The 18,303-nt window shown below is 29.1% G+C and overlaps 2 protein-coding genes and 1 pseudogene across 2 annotated transcripts; all 3 read left to right on the top strand.

Annotated features, from left to right (window-relative positions):
- The first annotated feature begins 4,649 nt into the window (after positions 1-4,649).
- Positions 4,650-6,648, top strand: LOC125608109 (F-box/FBD/LRR-repeat protein At3g52680-like). Its single transcript, XM_048778018.1, has 3 exons — positions 4,650-5,912; positions 5,989-6,126; positions 6,227-6,648. Exons 1-3 carry the CDS (start codon positions 5,073-5,075, stop codon positions 6,536-6,538), a joined length of 1,290 nt encoding a protein of 429 aa, XP_048633975.1. The 5' UTR covers positions 4,650-5,072; the 3' UTR covers positions 6,539-6,648.
- A 682-nt stretch (positions 6,649-7,330) lies between these two features.
- LOC106448490 lies at positions 7,331-9,818 on the top strand (annotated as a pseudogene).
- A 1,456-nt stretch (positions 9,819-11,274) lies between these two features.
- On the top strand, positions 11,275-16,887 carry LOC125608108 (F-box/FBD/LRR-repeat protein At3g52680-like). The gene is made up of 4 exons (XM_048778014.1): positions 11,275-14,752; positions 14,843-15,708; positions 15,786-15,923; positions 16,024-16,887. Exons 2-4 carry the CDS (start codon positions 14,869-14,871, stop codon positions 16,333-16,335), a joined length of 1,290 nt encoding a protein of 429 aa, XP_048633971.1. The 5' UTR covers positions 11,275-14,752; positions 14,843-14,868; the 3' UTR covers positions 16,336-16,887.
- The last annotated feature ends 1,416 nt before the right edge of the window (positions 16,888-18,303 follow it).

Raw genomic sequence — 18,303 nt, 5'->3', positions numbered from 1 at the left:
TATTAGAAGATATGTTTTTAGGTTTACGATTTAGAATTTAGAGTTTATGATTTATGATTTAGGATTTAGAGTTTAGAGTTAAAGAGTGAGATTTTGGGAGTATGATTTTAAATTTTAAAAACTAAAAATATATTAAAATTTTCAAAATAAAAAAGTATATTTTAGTCATTTTATTTTTTAAGGTATATTTTTGTAACAAAAACATAAAAATGTCTATTTGAAAGAACTCCCCAAACTTTAATGTGATATATGTTTTTAGATTCTTTTTAAAATAATCTAAAACTACTTTTTTATTTTATTTTTGGTTGACTAGAAAGTTTCTACATCTCTTTAAATTGAGGTTTAAACTAACCTAAATTAATGTCTTATTAAAATTTTGATCATAAAACACTTTTTAACATTGTACCTTAAATTTTAGATATGAAAATTAATTTTATGACCATTTAAAATTTAATTTTCATATCTAAAATTAATTTAAGGTACAATGTTAGTTAAAGGTGTTTTATGATTAAAACTTACTAAAACATTAAAATGATAACCATCACCTACATATGTGTTGCTCTCATGTTTATACGTTGTATTGACCTCATGTGTTTTCTGTAATACTACCGATGTAAATAGCTATTTTATTAAAATATAAATCACAATTTTTTTCATGTGTTATTTTAAGTATGAACATCCTTAAGAAATTTTATTAAATGTATTTTAGTAAAGCTAATAATACATAGAATCTTTGAACTACTTTAATCATAATATCTTTTCATTTAAAATATAAATATATATATATATAGTAAAAAAATTCGAGAATCTGTTTAAAAAGATTGTAACAAAATCTGAATTTTCAAAAATTATATATAAATATTTTAACTAATTTTTAATGAGTTTTGAAATATTATTATACATTAATATAATCAATTATCATTTATAAAATGAAAAATAAATATTCTATCATATTTTTATCTATTATATAATCAGAATCAATCATATTAAAATAAAATAATTATATTGATCTAAATATTTTAACAATATATTAATTTTCAAAAATTTTATTTAAATATTTTCACTAACTTTTTAATTAGCAATGAACTCTTATTATGCATTAATATATATTCAGTTATTGTTTATAAAATTAAAACTAAAAATCTATCTTACTTTTATCTATTTTATAATCATAATCACTCATGTTAAAATTATTATATTGAAATAAATATGATAAACTATATTAAATTGATAAATTTTATTTTCAGAAATATAAAATATTTATGTTAAAAATCTAATATGATGACATAACGGCTTAAAATTAGTAAAATATATAATACATGTGTAAAAATATTATATCTTAGACTGTTGTATATACAATAATATATTATGTAAAATGAATAAACGTAAAAAATAGTGCTAAAAAGAAATCCAGTTCTGAAGGGCGCGTAAAAATTTAACATAAATTAAATACAAAATACTTTTTAAATATGGTTTTTTCATGCACATATTATTTTGTTTGATAACTAAATGCAAATACAATAACATAAATGTATAATAAGAAACAACAAATATATGTGATAGTTTTAAACAATTGGTTATTTACAACTTGTAAACGATAAATTATTGTATTTAAAATAGTTATATAAAAATTTAAATATATGATTAAAATTAAAAATGTATACTACTAATGATCTAAAACAAATATATGTACATATAAAACTGAAAATATTATCTGCACGGTTGAACGGATGTAATGTTAAAACCACAGTCAGGACGAGCAGCACTGTTAAAACCACAACCAAGGGGCCTAAGGCATTCACCACCGTATAGGAGACTCGCATCATTCTCTTTTCTTTATTTAGATAAACACTTCAGCTAAATCACTAAAGCAAAAAGCCAATATTAATCGGTATATTCTTCCTCCTCTACTTTCTATCATTTTTATTTGGGACTTGAAGATTTTGTTGGCGGAAATGGAGTTTCCTTAAGGAAGGTTATATGATATGGTTTTGTAGTATTAATTAAGTTAGATGACATTCTCTTGTTTCTATGAAGTCCCTTCAGAGGTATTCACCTTGAGTCAATTCGTAACCTTCCTACTTAACATGAATCACCTCATCATAACTACCCAAAGCATGGAAACGCGTAACCATCTGTTTTTCTCTTGTTCATACTCAAGTCAAATCTGGCAGAAGCTTGTGAAAGGGTTACTCCAATCGAGATATACAGAGAAATGGGAAGACATTTTCAATCTCTTGCTTGATAGTAGACAGAAAAGCGTAAGGTTATTCTTGCTGAGGTACACTTTCCAAGCTACTGCTCATACAATTTGGTGGGAAAGAAATAAGAGAATGCATTGAGAGGAGCAACATCCATATAGTCTGTTGATAAAGACAATTGATAAGACTGACGAACAGATTATCTACCATTAGGCGCCAAGGTGATCAAAAGATGGAGGAGGGACTTAGAATTTGGTTTGGAACAAGATGATATGTAAAGAGGAGTTTATACTTTCTTTATCATTCTAACTCGTAGTTACATCATATGTAAAACAGTTTTTTGGATGAATAAAATTTAACATTTATTCAAAAAAAAGAATGGTCTCTAGTCAATCAAAAATATTTAAATCAACATAAAAAGGAGAACCAAAAACAAAACCCGAACAAGTTAATGACTCACACAAACTCAACAACAACTACATTGATCAAAAGTTCAAAAGCTCAATCAAGTAATTCTTAAGAATAAGGATGACCTCTTCTCGGATCCTACCTACTTTTGAAGCTAAGCAGGAAATCTTCAATATATCACATCAAAGATATATACAAGTTTCCATCAATTTTTGTTTGTCATAAAATGCATCATCTTTTGATATAAGACTTTTCTCTCTAGAAAAAGTACTTCTTTGTATAAAAAGTATGGTGAAAAGGAAACTCTACTTCTCTTCAGATTTAGACTCAACACTCGGAGTCCATAATAACTGGACATGATGTAGGAAGCAATGAGATCTATTGATGATGGTTTATGTATATTTCTTGGCTCCGTATCATTTTATGGTCTAAAAAGGACAATCCACACAGTCTCACATGTTCATCTCTTTATGCTTCAAACTGGGGGTGAATTATCCACCCACTTTAAATGTGAAAAATTATAATAACACTATAGCCAAAAGCTTCCACTTCATCAAAAAATTCTAATTCAACATCAGAAATGCAAAGTGGGTTAACCAAAAAAATAAAAGCCCAATAAGCATTAATAATGGTTATATTGACCAAAAGTACAATTTTATCCATACAAAACTAGTACGACAAAAACACCTCATCAAACACATATTTCAAAATATTTATGGTTTACTCTTGAATTATAAACTTTGAACTAGATTTTGACCCGCGCTTAAAAAGCGCGGGATTGTTCTCGAAATCAAATAAATTCATTTGAAATCATTTTTTATAGATAATATATAGTTTGGGCATATTTATCCGGAACTGCGTATCGAACGATACCAAACTAAAAACAACAAAATCAATTGAACTGAATTTCATAAATAACCTAACAAATCATATATCTTTGGAAAAAAAACATAACCGAGAACCAAACGGATACCTGAATTTTAAAATTCAAATAATATACTTAAAAATATTGGATTAATGAAAACCTATTTATATATTCAAAGTTTGACAAAATCCAAAAACTTTTCATTAGTCCTTGAACCGACACCGGTTGACCTGACAAAGATCCAGAACAATCTTATAATATTTTAAAAATTTTGATTAAATTTCCGATATACATTATAATTGTATATAAAACTGAATCAACTATTTGATCCGCGATTTTAAAGCGCGGAAATCTGTTTTGACAAAATTTTACTTTAACAAAAATAATGATATTTGTTACTTGCGTTTTTATATTTGCAATATTTTATTAAAATACAAATCTGAAAATTAAACTGCATCTAATTTTTATATTCAAGAAATCATTTTATTAAAATTAGAAATAATAATTTTTTTGGCAATATATTTTGTGGTGTAAATTAATATTCTAAAGGTTTGAAAAAGTTCGTTAGTATTTTTTTAAGTTGCAGACTTTTATATTCATATTTCTAAAAAATTAAATTTGTAATATTTTGTATACGCTAGAAAATAAATGAGGACTTGTATTTAAAGAAACCAAATATTCCATATGTTAAGCTAGAAAATTAAATGAAACAACATTAGCAAATTATCTCAATAGATATGGTATAGTTAGAGAAAATAAGGGTAAGACCAAAAAAATATTTATGAGTAAGTGCAACAATCTTTCATAAGTAGATGTTTTAGGACTCCTTCCCTTTTAATAGTATAGATTGGAATTGACACATGTCCTCTTTCTATATTGTTTTGTAAATAAATCGATATACTCGAATCTAACTATATAAATAAGAATATAAAATTAGATTATTTTCTTTAAAATCTACAACGGTCACATTAACCAAAAGTATAACATCTTATCCACACAAAACTAGTATAACGAGTACGAGTAAAACACGTCATCAAACGAAGATTGCAAACAGATATGGTTTACTCTCGGATCATGAATCTTGAGTTGGCATTGACATATATCCTCTTTGTATTTATATATATATATATATATATATATATAACGATTAACTCGAATCTAACTAAATAAATACAAAGAAATCCTAAATAATTTTCTTCAAATCTTTTCATCCTTTTTAAGTTTTTTTTATGGTATCAGAGCCATGAATGATTTTTCCGATTTTTTCTCGTCTTAGATTCCGATGGTTCGTCTTAAATATGTTACATGTCCAGAGACCACCAACTGAAAAAAAAATCTGCAATTGACAACATGAAATCTTAATATTTGGAGTCTTTTACTTGTTTAGATTTGATTTGTGCAAGCCAATTTTTGGGTAAAAATATCTTCAAATAGCAGTGCATTAATCTGAAGGATTTTACTAGCAGCAACCATTGAAAAAGGTATATTTCTTTGTTTAAAGAGTTTTGAATTCTGATACCAACTGAAACGCTTAAATCAATATATTTTTCTCTTTGATTTTTTTTTTTGTAGTAAAAATTTTTCCGAAGAGAAGTGTCATGGCTGAAGAGATGAATATCGGTCAGCTGGATGAAAATTTGATTCTGAAAATCCTTTCTTTAGTTCCAATAAAAACTGCCGTGTCGACGAGTGTCTTGTCTAAAGAATGGCAGTCTCGTTGGAAGTCGGTGCCAAAACTGAAGTTTAATTCTGAGGACTACCAGAGTGAACACCAAACATTTTCAGAGACTGTGTACAAGTCTCTCCTTTCATATGAAGCTGAGGTTCTAGATAGTTTTCATCTCAGCTTTGGATCAGATAAACCTGATGCAGTAGATGTTGTAAATTGGATTAAAACAGCGTTTGCTCTACATTTGCGTACATTGGTACTCGAATTTCTCATCTATCCATACGAGGTCGACGAGTTCATATTTACGAGTAGCTTGTGTACTTGTGATACACTAGTGACTTTGAAACTCGGAAGTCTGATTCTTGTAGATATCCCTGCACCGGGTTCGATGAAGTCTCTTAAAACGCTGCATCTTATTCATGCGTTCTACACAAACGATGAATCTATCTGTAATCTTTTATCTGGCTGTCCTAGACTTGAAGAACTCGTTGTGGAACGATCTTGTGAACACAGTGTGAAATTTTTCACTATCAAAGTCCCTTCTTTGCAGAGATTAAGGATTTATGATGACAATGATGAGGACGAGTTCGTTGGATATGTGATAGATACTCCTTATTTGAAATACTTAGAGATTGGATACTTAGGATGTCCACAGTTTTCTCTGAATGCACCGGGGCTGGTGGCGGCATATATTGGTAGAGTTTCTAATGTAATCAGTGAATCTCTCGTTTCAGTCAGACGTCTTGCCTTGAATGTATCAACTTCGATGGTAACTTTTTTATGTTCCATTTTTTTTTTGGTTATCTCATTATTTGTATAAGTTATTAATTTCGTCTCATGGATAGACTATATATCCTCCTACTGGATGTATCTTCTATCAACTGGTGTATCTACAGATATATACGCATGAACCAGGCTGGTATGATCTACTTACGTGGATGCTCGAACATTCACCGAAACTACAAGTCCTGAAGCTCGTTGGTGTAAGAAATTTTATTGTTTTATTATCCAGCTAGCTATTTTTGATGGTCTAATACTGATGATATATACATTGACTACTACTATTTTTCACGTTGGTTACAGAAATATAGGATTAATCCTGACTATCATGTTCTCGGCTGGGAATGGAATAAGCCAAAGTCTGTCCCTGAATGTTTATTGTCACATCTAGAGACATTTGTGTGGAGAAGATACGATTGGAAAGGAGAAAAGGAAGAAGAAGTGGCTACATATCTTCTAAAGAATGCAAGAGGGTTGAAGAATGCGACTTTCTCTACAGGTCCCATCGAACCGGGCCAGCTTGACAAGTTGAAACAGAGACGTAGGACACGCAAAAAATTGGATGGTGTGCTCAAGGCTTCTAATACATGCCACCTTGTGTTCAAGTTTGAATGATTTTAATTATGTATTGGACTCTGCTATACTTACAATATAGAGAGTGAACAAAATATGGCGCTTCTAGCTTAATCGGTTATCGTTTTAGACTTTTAAAACAGCTTTCTCAATTTTATTCATTTTGCTTTTGATTTTGCTATGATGATGCATTCTTATATATTTTCTTTCCATTTTTTTTGAAATAAATTGAATATTTATGTTTTATGATTAATCACAAACAACAAATCACATTAACTTCTTGCAAAATAATTGAAAACATTATCTAATCTGAAATAATTTTTTTTTTCTAAACATCAATTAAAATGAAACGGAGAGTATATTATATTGACGATTGACAACATTATCAAAATATCTCTATAATATTATTAGAGAAAACAGTTTCATATGTGCCGTGCTCACGTAAATTATTACGATGAAAAGATACTCTTAATGGATTGAAAAATATTGTATCTAAATACCATCACTACAAAAATTTATTTCATAAATCTTAAATTTATATTCCTTTTCCTTTTAAAAAAAAACATATATAATAACACAGAATCATTTATAAATTTTTTAATACATATATATATATATATATTTGATTTAATAAAAAGGAAAATTCACAAAAACAATCTTGATATTAAGAAAAAAATTAAGATATATTAAAAATAATTTTAAGCAACATTATACATATATATATATATATATATATATATATATTCCAAAGTAATAAAAATATTTTGTTTATATCTTTCTTTTTTCTTAAATGAAACGAGAATATATTTATGTATAATTTATTTCATAAAAAAAGAATATAAATAAAAATAGTCTTGATATTAAGAAAATAAATATCTTCCCTTTAAAACATATTTTTAAGCATTTTATCCAGGGAATCATTCTCATTGTCGTCTAGGTACGTCATATCCTAGGGCATTGAGTTGGAATATCGGAGGCCTTCTGCATCCTTCGTGCGAGCATTCACTCCACATTCCTTGTCTTTGAAACCTTACAGTTTCATAGCAGCAAGGTTTATCCCCTTTACCAACTTAGAGTGCCGACTCCTCGGGAGGTTTTCATCAACTAGTGCAGTGAGTGTTAAAAGCACCATGGACGTTAAATTTAAATCTGATGTGGCTTTTTTATCTATTGGTTTTTTGACAATCTAGTTTTTGGTTACATTGTGATACGGTTATGGTTTTGTATCAAAGACGTTTATTATCTTGAATTATGTGTAATCCTGAATCTGGTTTAATTGAGTTTTAGTGTGGTTTGGGTTAAATACTGAGAAAACTTGTCCTCTACTGCTAGTACCATAACTGTTAGAAGCACCACCAAGGAGGTTGAGCAAATATGTTGTGGCTGGCTTTTATTGTTTGTTTTGACTTTTGACAAAATCTGTTCTTTTTTTTGTTTTGACTCAAGACGTTTAATTTTTGTAGGCAGAGTATTGAATTGCTATAACTCTCTAATTTAAACTTGTTCAGATTCAGTCTAAACTGGTTCGTTCTTATATGTTACAATGACTATGATGGATTTTCAAATTGGATTCAGATTCTAAGGATAAAAAGAAGTGAATCCGTTTGTACGATGGTTTGCCCTATTAGTCTTTTATCTATTTTGGTTTGGAATAGTTTATCTAAACTGAGAAGATATATATACATATATCTTCTATCTTCTATAATAATAAAGCAGAGTTTTCTCTCACCTTAACCCTCCATGTCACTATGGAGATAGGGGCATTCTGCGCCACGTGTCGACACATTAAGGTACTCTCGATTTTTGCTTTCTGCCGGGTTTCTACATCCTTATTTTAATTGGGCTTTTATTAATTTAAGCCCAAAATTTTGTAGACCCCTTACAAACCCACAGGGGATTAGGGTTCCTTCCTCTGTCTTTCTCTTGAGCGGCGGCCTTCACAATGAGAGCACACGGAAGGTTAGAGTGATGATCCGATCTACAGTTCGACTCAAACGATATTTAGAAGCTTCAGCCGGGTTCGTATGTTTTAAGTATGTTCTACGATTATATTTGGAATCGACTGATCTGTTCATTACTCTTTCTTTTTGCCATTGGAATCGATCGAGAGGGCTTGAGATGCCGGGCTTAACATGTAACGCGTGTAACATGTTATTCGAGAACGAAAGCTTCATTACAGCTCCGATTGGCACAGTTACAATCTCAAGCGCAAGGTCAATATTTTTTGTCTATTTTATTATTTGTTCGTCTGAAAATTCTACTCTAACGGTTTTGCTTAGATAAGATGAAAATTTCTGAGAAAAAAATAAAAACTTTCATCATTTTTCCATCAAAATGGTTTTACTTTATCATTGTTCTTGATGTGTGGCATCTGAATCGTTGAGGTTTTGAATACGTCTAGGAAGCTGGAGCTCCTGGGGTTACAGAAGAGTTGTTTGAGGCTAGACAATATGCTCTTGCTATGGAGAAAGGCAAATCAGATGAAAGGCTTATGCTTTACACCTGCAGAGTCTGCGGTTAAGGTTACAGGAGTTCCAAGGCTCATGAACAGCATTGCAAGTCTTGGAGCCACGTTTTGCGCGTTTCACAAGGGACAACAAGCAACGGAGATGAGGATGTAGCGATAGTCACGCCACTTCCTTGCCGTTTCAAGAACAAGGATAACGAGGAGAGTGATAATGAGTAGGTGGAGGCAGATTCAGATGAGGAACTGGCTGATGCGGAAGAAGAAGAGGCCTCAGATTCTTTGTCTAAGTGAATGTGCTCGGGAGCTGGTGGAGAAGATGATGCAGACATGCATAAGCACCATGGTTTCTTTGTTCCGAATGTTGAGTATCTAAAAGATCCAGAAGGCTTCTCACTTACCTCGGTCTTAAGGTTCGGACTCGTCAGTTAAGCATTGTTGTAAAGCTTTGAATTTTCTTAACTTTTATTTACTCTTATACCATGGATTATGATTCATGTCAAGAGAGACTTCATGTGTCTCTATTGCAGCGAGCTGTGCCATGCATTCAGCAGCTTAGAAGCTGTAAGAAAGAGTCATTGCGAATTGCATTATGGTGATAAAAAAAAGAAGCTAGAAATAGAATTCAACTTAGGTGATTGTGAGGAAGATGCTTTGTATCCTGTTTCGTTTTATTAAAAAAAATAAAAAAACTGCTTATTTGCTCTAACAAAAAAACAGTACATCTTCCCCTGCTTTAACCCAGTATCACGACATAAATGTTACATGAATTTTCCTATTACAACACGTTCTTTTATTACAATAACTTGCACTCCAAGCTCCAACAAATCCAACCAAAACAAGTACTCAACTCTCTACGCCGCTTACGCTTGGAAAACATTTAATAATTGAATTGTAAATTTTGTAGCCATTGTTGCCTTCACAAAATAAATTCAGTCAAACTTATACACAAAACAATAAACCAATAAACCATCAACTTTCCGTTTAGGATAAACCAATAAACTTCAAAAAAGAAAAAAAAACAAATTTCCTATACATACGAACCTCAAAAAAGAAAAAAAGAAATCCCTTATACATACAAACCGTAAACCAAAAAAATGCATCTCCCACATTACCAAAAACTTTTAACATTTTCACTCAGCAGGAATCAAAAATGCATTCACATGCCTTCGAAAGCTAAGGATTCCATGTCTGAGATCTCCTAACATGCACTCACAAAATCCATTATTAGGTCTAGGCTCTCAATTCCTAATTGTCAAGAACTAATAATTCTATCTCGATTGGACTAACAACTAACAAATGAAAAATAAAACTAAATGAATTCAAAATAGAAAACAACATCCGAACCCGGCGCGTAGCGCCGGAATACCCCTAGTATATATATATATATATATTAATATATATTTGCTAACCAGAGTAACATTTCAAAACACACACACTCTACCTTACCAACTATAGAGGGTTTATTACCAATGAGGCTCATTTTAGAGAAAAACAGTTTCATATGTGTCGTGTTCACGTAAATTATTACGATGAAAAGATACTCTTAATGGATTGAAAAATATTGTATCTAAATACCATCACTACAAAACTTTATTTCATAAATTTTAAATTTACATTCCTTTTCTTTTTTTAAAAAAAAAAACATATATAATAAAACAGAATCATTTATAAATTTTTTAATACATATATATATATATATATATATATTTGATTTAATAAAAAGGAAAATTCACAAAAACAATCTTGATATTAAGAAAAACATTAAGATATATTAAAAATAATTTTAAGCAATATTATATATATATATATATATATATATATATTCCAAACTAATAAAAATATTTTGTTTATATCTATCTTTTTCTTAAATGAAACGAGTATATATTATATATAAGTGATTTCATAAAAAACAAGATAAATAAAAATAGTCTTGATATTAAGAAAATAAATATCTTCCCTTTGCATGAGTCTGTAAAGTTGATGACAAAAAAATATCTTCCCTTTAAAACATATTTCTAAGCATTTTAAAATATATTTTCAAAGTAATAAAAATATTTTCTATATATCTATATATTTTCTTACAAGATTACATAAAATAATCAAAATAACAGAAAATTAAAATATTTTAATTGACTAAAAATGAATTATAAATAGTAATATGGAGATATTTTATTTATTTTTTGCATACTTTTTAGTTGACTATAAATATATTATAATTTAAACAAAATAAAATAGTATCTACAAAATTTAATTAACGTATATAATATGATTTGTATAAACAATCACAAAAATAAAATTTGGTATTTCTTTTAATATTAAAAAAGGAAACTAAAACACTTTTTACTATTAGCATATTTTTATCTAATAATTATATAAATATTTTAAAATAGCACAACTCTAGAATATAGATACCTTTAGTGAACAAAATATTATAAAATATTAAATTTACTTTTAGCCTAATATTAGTCTGATTTATTTTGCTTTATGTTTGTAGAACCTAATATACCCTAGTAAAATTACCCTAACAAATCGGAATTCTCTTGTTTTAGCTTATTTTAAATTAATTTTCACTTTACCTTTTAAAAAATCTAATTTATATAATTACTTAGAATTATGAAGTATTTTCATTATTGTAAATACCGATATGTGCTCATTAGATTTCACAATTTTATCAGTAATGTTCATTTATGAAATGATATATTGATCACAGATCATTTTTTTCTAATAATTTCTTTAAAAAATCAGCATATATCAAATTATTATAATATTACAAAATATACTTGTACATAAATGAAGAACTAAACTAATACGATAAATAAAACTAGTACGATAAATAAAAATAATTTGATTTGTCTTAATTAAAATAAAAAATAATTATACTTTAATTCAAAATTGCAAGAATATATATACATATATAACTAAATATACTCATAAAATTAGTAACTAAATTAATCCAGTTTCTTATATCCAAAATCAAAGATCTAACTAAAATATTAATATACTATTTTATAATAATATTTTATTTATTTTTCTATATATAAATTATGAGATGACCCGAAACATATTAATTAGCAAAAAAAATATTAATTATTGTTACAATTTAGTTCTTGTATATATATATATATGCATAAGAGTTCAGATTATTATCTTTATAATCATTTATTTTAATTTGAATAGAACATTTTAGATCTTTTCTGTTTTGTTCTTAAAACAATATGTATTGAGTTATACATAATATTGATAAAATATGTTTACATATCTAATATAACAATCAACCTAAATGCAGATAACAAAATTAATCAAAAATATAATTTATTTTAAACTTTAATTTGGAGAAGTAGATAGATTTGGACATTCGGATCTTGGGGTCTGGTTTGGTTAGTGCATATCGGGTCCGGATCTTTCGAGTCCTAGACAGTTGTTCCTAACTAGTCCGACTAGGTATTTAATAATTTTCAGTTCGGTTTGATCCCTTTCATGTTCGGGTTGGTTCGAGTCCATAAGTAAAATACATGTAGTCTATGTTTTCCCAATTGACACTCTTCAACTTGCATCCATTTAAGCGGAATCTTGGAGAAAAGCTAACGCAAAAAAGGAAGAGGACAAGGATCATGAGGACCCTCCTACTTCAAAGGTTCAGACAGTGCCCCCTTGGATATTTCGATATGTACCTGCCAAATTGATACTTCATTGATTGATAATAGCAATGTAGTGGCTTAGGGTGGGGCTTTAAAGATCAAATTGGTTCGAATCTTTCGGATTACGGGTGTGCAAGAGAAGCCTCTCAGAGATGGAAAGTTTATTATGGGCAACTCCATGCATGAGAGACATGAGGATAACCTCGATCCGGTTCCAGAAAAACTAATTAGATCTATTGGATATGACTGCGAACCCGATGGATTGGCCAGCATTCGCGTCGAAAATTGAATTGTTCCATAGACTACAGGAGGACTACGAGACCGTGAATCTGACTCATATTCCTCCAAGTAGGAATGGTTGAACGGATTCAAAGCAAGAACCAGAGGTTGCATTTTCTCCCATATAGATCAAACATGGACATGCAGAAATGTTCTTCGGAAAATCGGTACGTTTGACCAGCACGTGATCTAGTTTAAACGGGAAAGAAATAAGAGAAGGCATGGAGAGCAGCAACATCCATATAGTCTGTTGATAAAGACAATTGATAAGACTGTGACGAACAGATTATCTACCATTAGGCGCCAGGGTGATCAAAAGATGGAGGAGGGCCTTTGAATTTGGTTTGGAACAAGATGATATGTAAAGAGGAGTTTATACTTTCTTTATCATTCTAACTCATAGTTACATCATAGGTAAAACAGTTTTTTGGATGAATAAAATTTAACATTTATTCAAAAAAAAAGAATGGCCTCTAGTCAATCAAAAATATTTAAATCAACATAAAAAGGAGAACTAAAAAAACAAAACTCGAACAAGTTAATGACTCACACAAACTCAACAACAACTACATTGATCAAAAGTTCAAAAGCTCAATCAAGTAATTCTTAAGAATAAGGATGACCTCTTCTCGGATCCTACCTACTTTTGAAGCTAAGCAGGAAATCTTCAATATATCACATCAAAGATATATATAAGTTTCCATCAATTTTTGTTTGTCATAAAATGCATCATCTTTTGATATAAGACTTTTCTCTCTAGAAAAAGTACTTCTTTGTATAAAAAGTATGGTGAAAATGAAACTCTACTTCTCTTCAGATTTAGACTCAACATTTGGAGTCCATAATAACTGGACATGATGTAGGAAGCAATGAGATCTATTGATGATGGTTGATGTATATTTCTTGGCTCTGTATCATTTCAAGGTCTAAAAAGGACAATCCACACAGTCTCACATGTTCATCTCTTTATGCTTCAAACTCGGGGTGAATTATCCATCCACTTTGAATGTGAAATTTTATAATAACACTATAGCCAAAAGCCTCCACTTCATCAAGAAATTCTAATTCAACATCAGAAATGCAAAGTAGGTTAACCAAAAAAATAAAAGCCCAATAAGCATTAATAATGGTTATATTGACCAAAAGTACAATTTTATCCATACAAAACTAGTACAACGAGTACGACAAAAACACCTCATCAAACACATATTTTAAAATATTTATGGTTTACTCTTGAATTATAAACTTTGAATTGGAATTGACACATGTCATCTTTCTATATTGTTTTGTAAATAAATCGATATACTCGAATCTAACTATATAAATAAGAATGTAAAATTAGATTATTTTCTTTAAAATCTACAACGGTTACATTGACCAAAAGTATAACATCTTATCCACACAAAACTAGTATAACGAGTACGAGTAAAACACGTCATCAAACGAAGATTGCAAACAGATATGGTTTACTCTCGGATCATGAATCTTGAGTTGGCATTGACATATATCCTCTTTGTACTTATATATATATAATGATTTACTCGAATCTAACTAAATAAATACAAAAAAAATCCTAAATAATTTTCTTCAAATCTTTTCATCCTTTTAAAGTTTTTTTTATGGTATCAGAGCCATGAATGATTTTTCCGATTTTTTCACTGCTTAGATACCAATGGTTCGTCTTAAATATGTTATATGTCCAGAGACCACCAACTGAAAAAAAAAATCTGCAATTGACAACATGAAATCTTAATATTTGGAGTCTTTTACTTGTTTAGATTTGATTTGTGCAAGCCAATTTTTGGGTTAAAATATCTTCAAATAGCAGTGCATTAATCTGAAGGATTTTACTAGCAAAAACCATTGAAAAAGGTATATTTCTTTGTTTAAAGAGTTTTGAATTTTGATACCAACTGAAACACTTAAATCAATATATTTTTCTCTCTGATTTTTTTTTTGTAGTAAATTTTTTTCCAAAGAGAAGTGTCATGGCTGAAGAGATGAATATCGGTCAGCTGGATGAAAATTTGATTCTGAAAATCCTTTCTTTAGTTCCAATAAAAACTGTCGTGTCAACGAGTGTCTTGTCTAAAGAATGGCAGTCTCGTTGGAAGTCGGTGCCAAAACTGAAGTTTAATTCTGAGGACTACCAGAGTGAACACCAAACATTTTCAGAGACTGTGTACAAGTATCTCCTTTCATATGAAGCTGAGGTTCTAGATAGTTTTCATCTCAGCTTTGGATCAGATAAAGCTGATGCAGTAGATGTTGTACATTGGATTAAAACAGCGTTTGCTCTACATTTGCGTACATTGGTACTCGAATTTCTCATCTATCCATACGAGGTCGACGAGTTCATATTTACGAGTAGCTTGTGTACTTGTGATACACTAGTGACTTTGAAACTCGGAAGTCTGATTCTTGTAGATATCCCTGCACCGGGTTCGATGAAGTCTCTTAAAACGCTGCATCTTATTCATGCGTTCTACACAAACGATGATTCTATCTGTAACCTTTTATCTGGCTGTCCTAGACTTGAAGAACTCGTTGTGGAACGATCTTGTGAATACAGTGTGAAATTTTTCACTATCAAAGTCCCTTCTTTGCAGATATTAAAAATTTATGATGACAATGATGAGGACGAGTTCGTTGGATATGTGATAGATACTCCTTCTTTGAAATACTTAGAGATTGGATACTTAGGATGTCCACAGTTTTCTCTGAATGCACCGGGGCTGGTGGCGGCATATATTGGTAGCGTTTCTAATGTAATCAGTGAATCTCTCGTTTCAGTCAGACGTCTTGTCTTGAATGTATCAACTTCGATGGTAACTTTTTTATGTTCCATTCTTTTTTTTGGTTATCTCATTATATGTATAAGTTATTAATTTCGTCTCATGGATAGACTATATATCCTCCTACTGGATGTATCTTCTATCAACTGGTGTATCTACAGATATATACGCATGAACCAGGCTGGTATGATCTACTTACGTGGATGCTCGAACATTCACCGAAACTACAAGTCCTGAAGCTCGTTGGTGTAAGAAATTTTATTGTTTTATTATTCAGCTAGCTATTTTTGATGGTCTAATACTGATGATATATACATTGACTACTACTCTTTTTCACGTTGGTTACAGAAATATAGGATTAATCCTGACTATCATGTTCTCGGCTGGGAATGGAATAAGCCAAAGTCTGTCCCTGAATGTTTGTTGTCACATCTAGAGACATTTGTGTGGAGAAGATACGATTGGAAAGGAGAAAAGGAAGAAGAAGTGGCTATATATCTTCTAAAGAATGCAAGAGAGTTGAAGAATGCGATTTTCTCTACAGGTCCCATTGAACCGGGCCAGCTTGACAAGTTGAAACAGAGACGTAGGACACGCAAAAAATTGGATGGTGTGCTGAAGGCTTCTAATACATGCCACCTTGTGTTCAAGTTTGAATGATTTTAATTATGTATTGGACTCTGCTATACTTACAATATAGAGAGTGATAAAAATATGGCGCTTCTAGCTTAATCGGTTATCGTTTTAGACTTTTAAAACAGCTTTCTCAATTTTATTCCTTTTGCTTTTGATTTTGCTACGATGATGCATTCTTATATATTTTCTTTCCATTCTTTTTGAAATAAATTGAATATTTATGTTTTATGATTAATCACTAACAACAAATCACATTAACTTCTTGCAAAATAGTTGAAAACATTATCTAATCTGAAATAAAAAAAAATTTCTCAACATCAATTAAAATGAAACGGAGAGTATATTATATTGACGATTGACAACATTATCAAAATATCTCTATAATATTATTAGAGAAAGCATTTTCATATGTGTCGTGCTCACGTAAATTATTACGATGAAAAGATACTCTTAATGGATTGAAAAATATTGTATCTAAATACCATCACTACAAAAATTTATTTCATATAATTTACATTCCTTTTCTTATTTAAAAAAAAAACATATATAATAAAACAGAATCATTTATAAAAATTTTAATACATATATATATATTTGATTTAATAAAAAGGAAAATTCACAAAAACAATCTTGATATTAAGAAAAACATTAAGATATATTAAAAATAATTTTAAGCAACATTATATATATATAGATATATATATATATATTCCAAAGTAATAAAAATATTTTGTTTATATCTTTCTTTTTCTTAAATGAAACGAGAATATATTTATATATAAGTGATTTCATAAAAAAAGAAGATAAATAAAAATAGTCTTGATATTAAGAAAATAAATATCGGGAAAATTACATGTTTACCACTTTTATGGTATTACTTTTCATTTTTACCACCACTAATGAGACATTTTCAAAAATATCTTCTTCATTAAGTGGCAAAAGACTCTTATGCCCTTGTTATTCATAAATTTCACATTTTAAAAACCCTACCCCACCCCTCAATTCTAAACCCTAAGTCTAGATTAGTTAACCCTAAGGGTATAATTGTATTTTATCCTTCATTAAAGGTGAGGGTAAAAGTGGTTAGTGTAAACATGAAAAGTGGTACTATGAATGTGGTATTTGTGGCAATTTCCCATAAATATCTTCCCTTTAAAACATAATTTTAAGCATTTTAAAATATATTTTCAAAGTAATAAAAATATTTTCTATATATCTATATATTTTCTTACAAGATTACATAAAATAATCAAATAACAGAAAATTAAAATATTTTAATTGACTAAAAATGAATTATAAATAGTAATATGGAGATGTTTTATTTATTTTTTGCATACTTTTTAGTTGACTATAAATATATTATAATTTAAAAAAAAATAAAATAGTATCTACAAAATTTAATTAACGTATATAATATGATTTGTATAAACAATCACAAAAATAAAATTTGGTATTTCTTTTAATATTAAAAAAGGAAACTAAAACACTTTTTACTATTAGCATATTTTTATCTAATAATTATATAAATATTTTAAAATAGCACAACTGTAGAATATAGATACATTTTGTGAACAAAATATTATAAAATATTAAATTTACTCTTAGCCTAATATTAGTCTGATTTATTTTGCTTTATGTTTGTAGAACCTAATATAACCTAGTAAAATTACCCTCACAAATCGGAATTCTCATGTTTTAGCTTATTTTAAATTAATTTTCACTTTGCCTTTTAATAAATCTATTATATATAATTACTTAGAACTATGATGTATTTTCATTATTGTAAATACCGATATGTGCTCATTAGATTTCAAAATTTTATCAGTAATGTTCATTTATGAAATGTTATATTGATCACAGGTCATTTTTTTTCTAATAATTTCTTTAAAAAACAGCATATATCAAATTATTATAATATTACAAAATATACTTGTACATAAATGAAGAACTAAACTAATACGATAAATAAAACTAATACGATAAATAAAAATA

Source organism: Brassica napus, chromosome A4 (assembly GCF_020379485.1).
Source record: "Brassica napus cultivar Da-Ae chromosome A4, Da-Ae, whole genome shotgun sequence".
NCBI lineage: Eukaryota > Viridiplantae > Streptophyta > Magnoliopsida > Brassicales > Brassicaceae > Brassica > Brassica napus.
This window is presented reverse-complemented; position numbering and strand designations above follow the sequence as displayed.

What these genes read in the sequence shown, in the direction of transcription:
- LOC125608109 (XM_048778018.1), top strand. Translation starts at nt 5,073, where the DNA reads ATGGCTGAAGAGATGAATATCGGTCAGCTGGATGAAAATTTGATTCTG. An exon ending in TGAATGTATCAACTTCGATG is followed by an intron (nt 5,913 to 5,988) that starts GTAACTTTTTTA and finishes TCTCATGGATAG; the next exon opens with ACTATATATCCTCCTACTGG. An exon ending in AAGTCCTGAAGCTCGTTGGT is followed by an intron (nt 6,127 to 6,226) that starts GTAAGAAATTTT and finishes CGTTGGTTACAG; the next exon opens with AAATATAGGATTAATCCTGA.
- LOC125608108 (XM_048778014.1), top strand. Translation starts at nt 14,869, where the DNA reads ATGGCTGAAGAGATGAATATCGGTCAGCTGGATGAAAATTTGATTCTG. An exon ending in TGAATGTATCAACTTCGATG is followed by an intron (nt 15,709 to 15,785) that starts GTAACTTTTTTA and finishes TCTCATGGATAG; the next exon opens with ACTATATATCCTCCTACTGG. An exon ending in AAGTCCTGAAGCTCGTTGGT is followed by an intron (nt 15,924 to 16,023) that starts GTAAGAAATTTT and finishes CGTTGGTTACAG; the next exon opens with AAATATAGGATTAATCCTGA.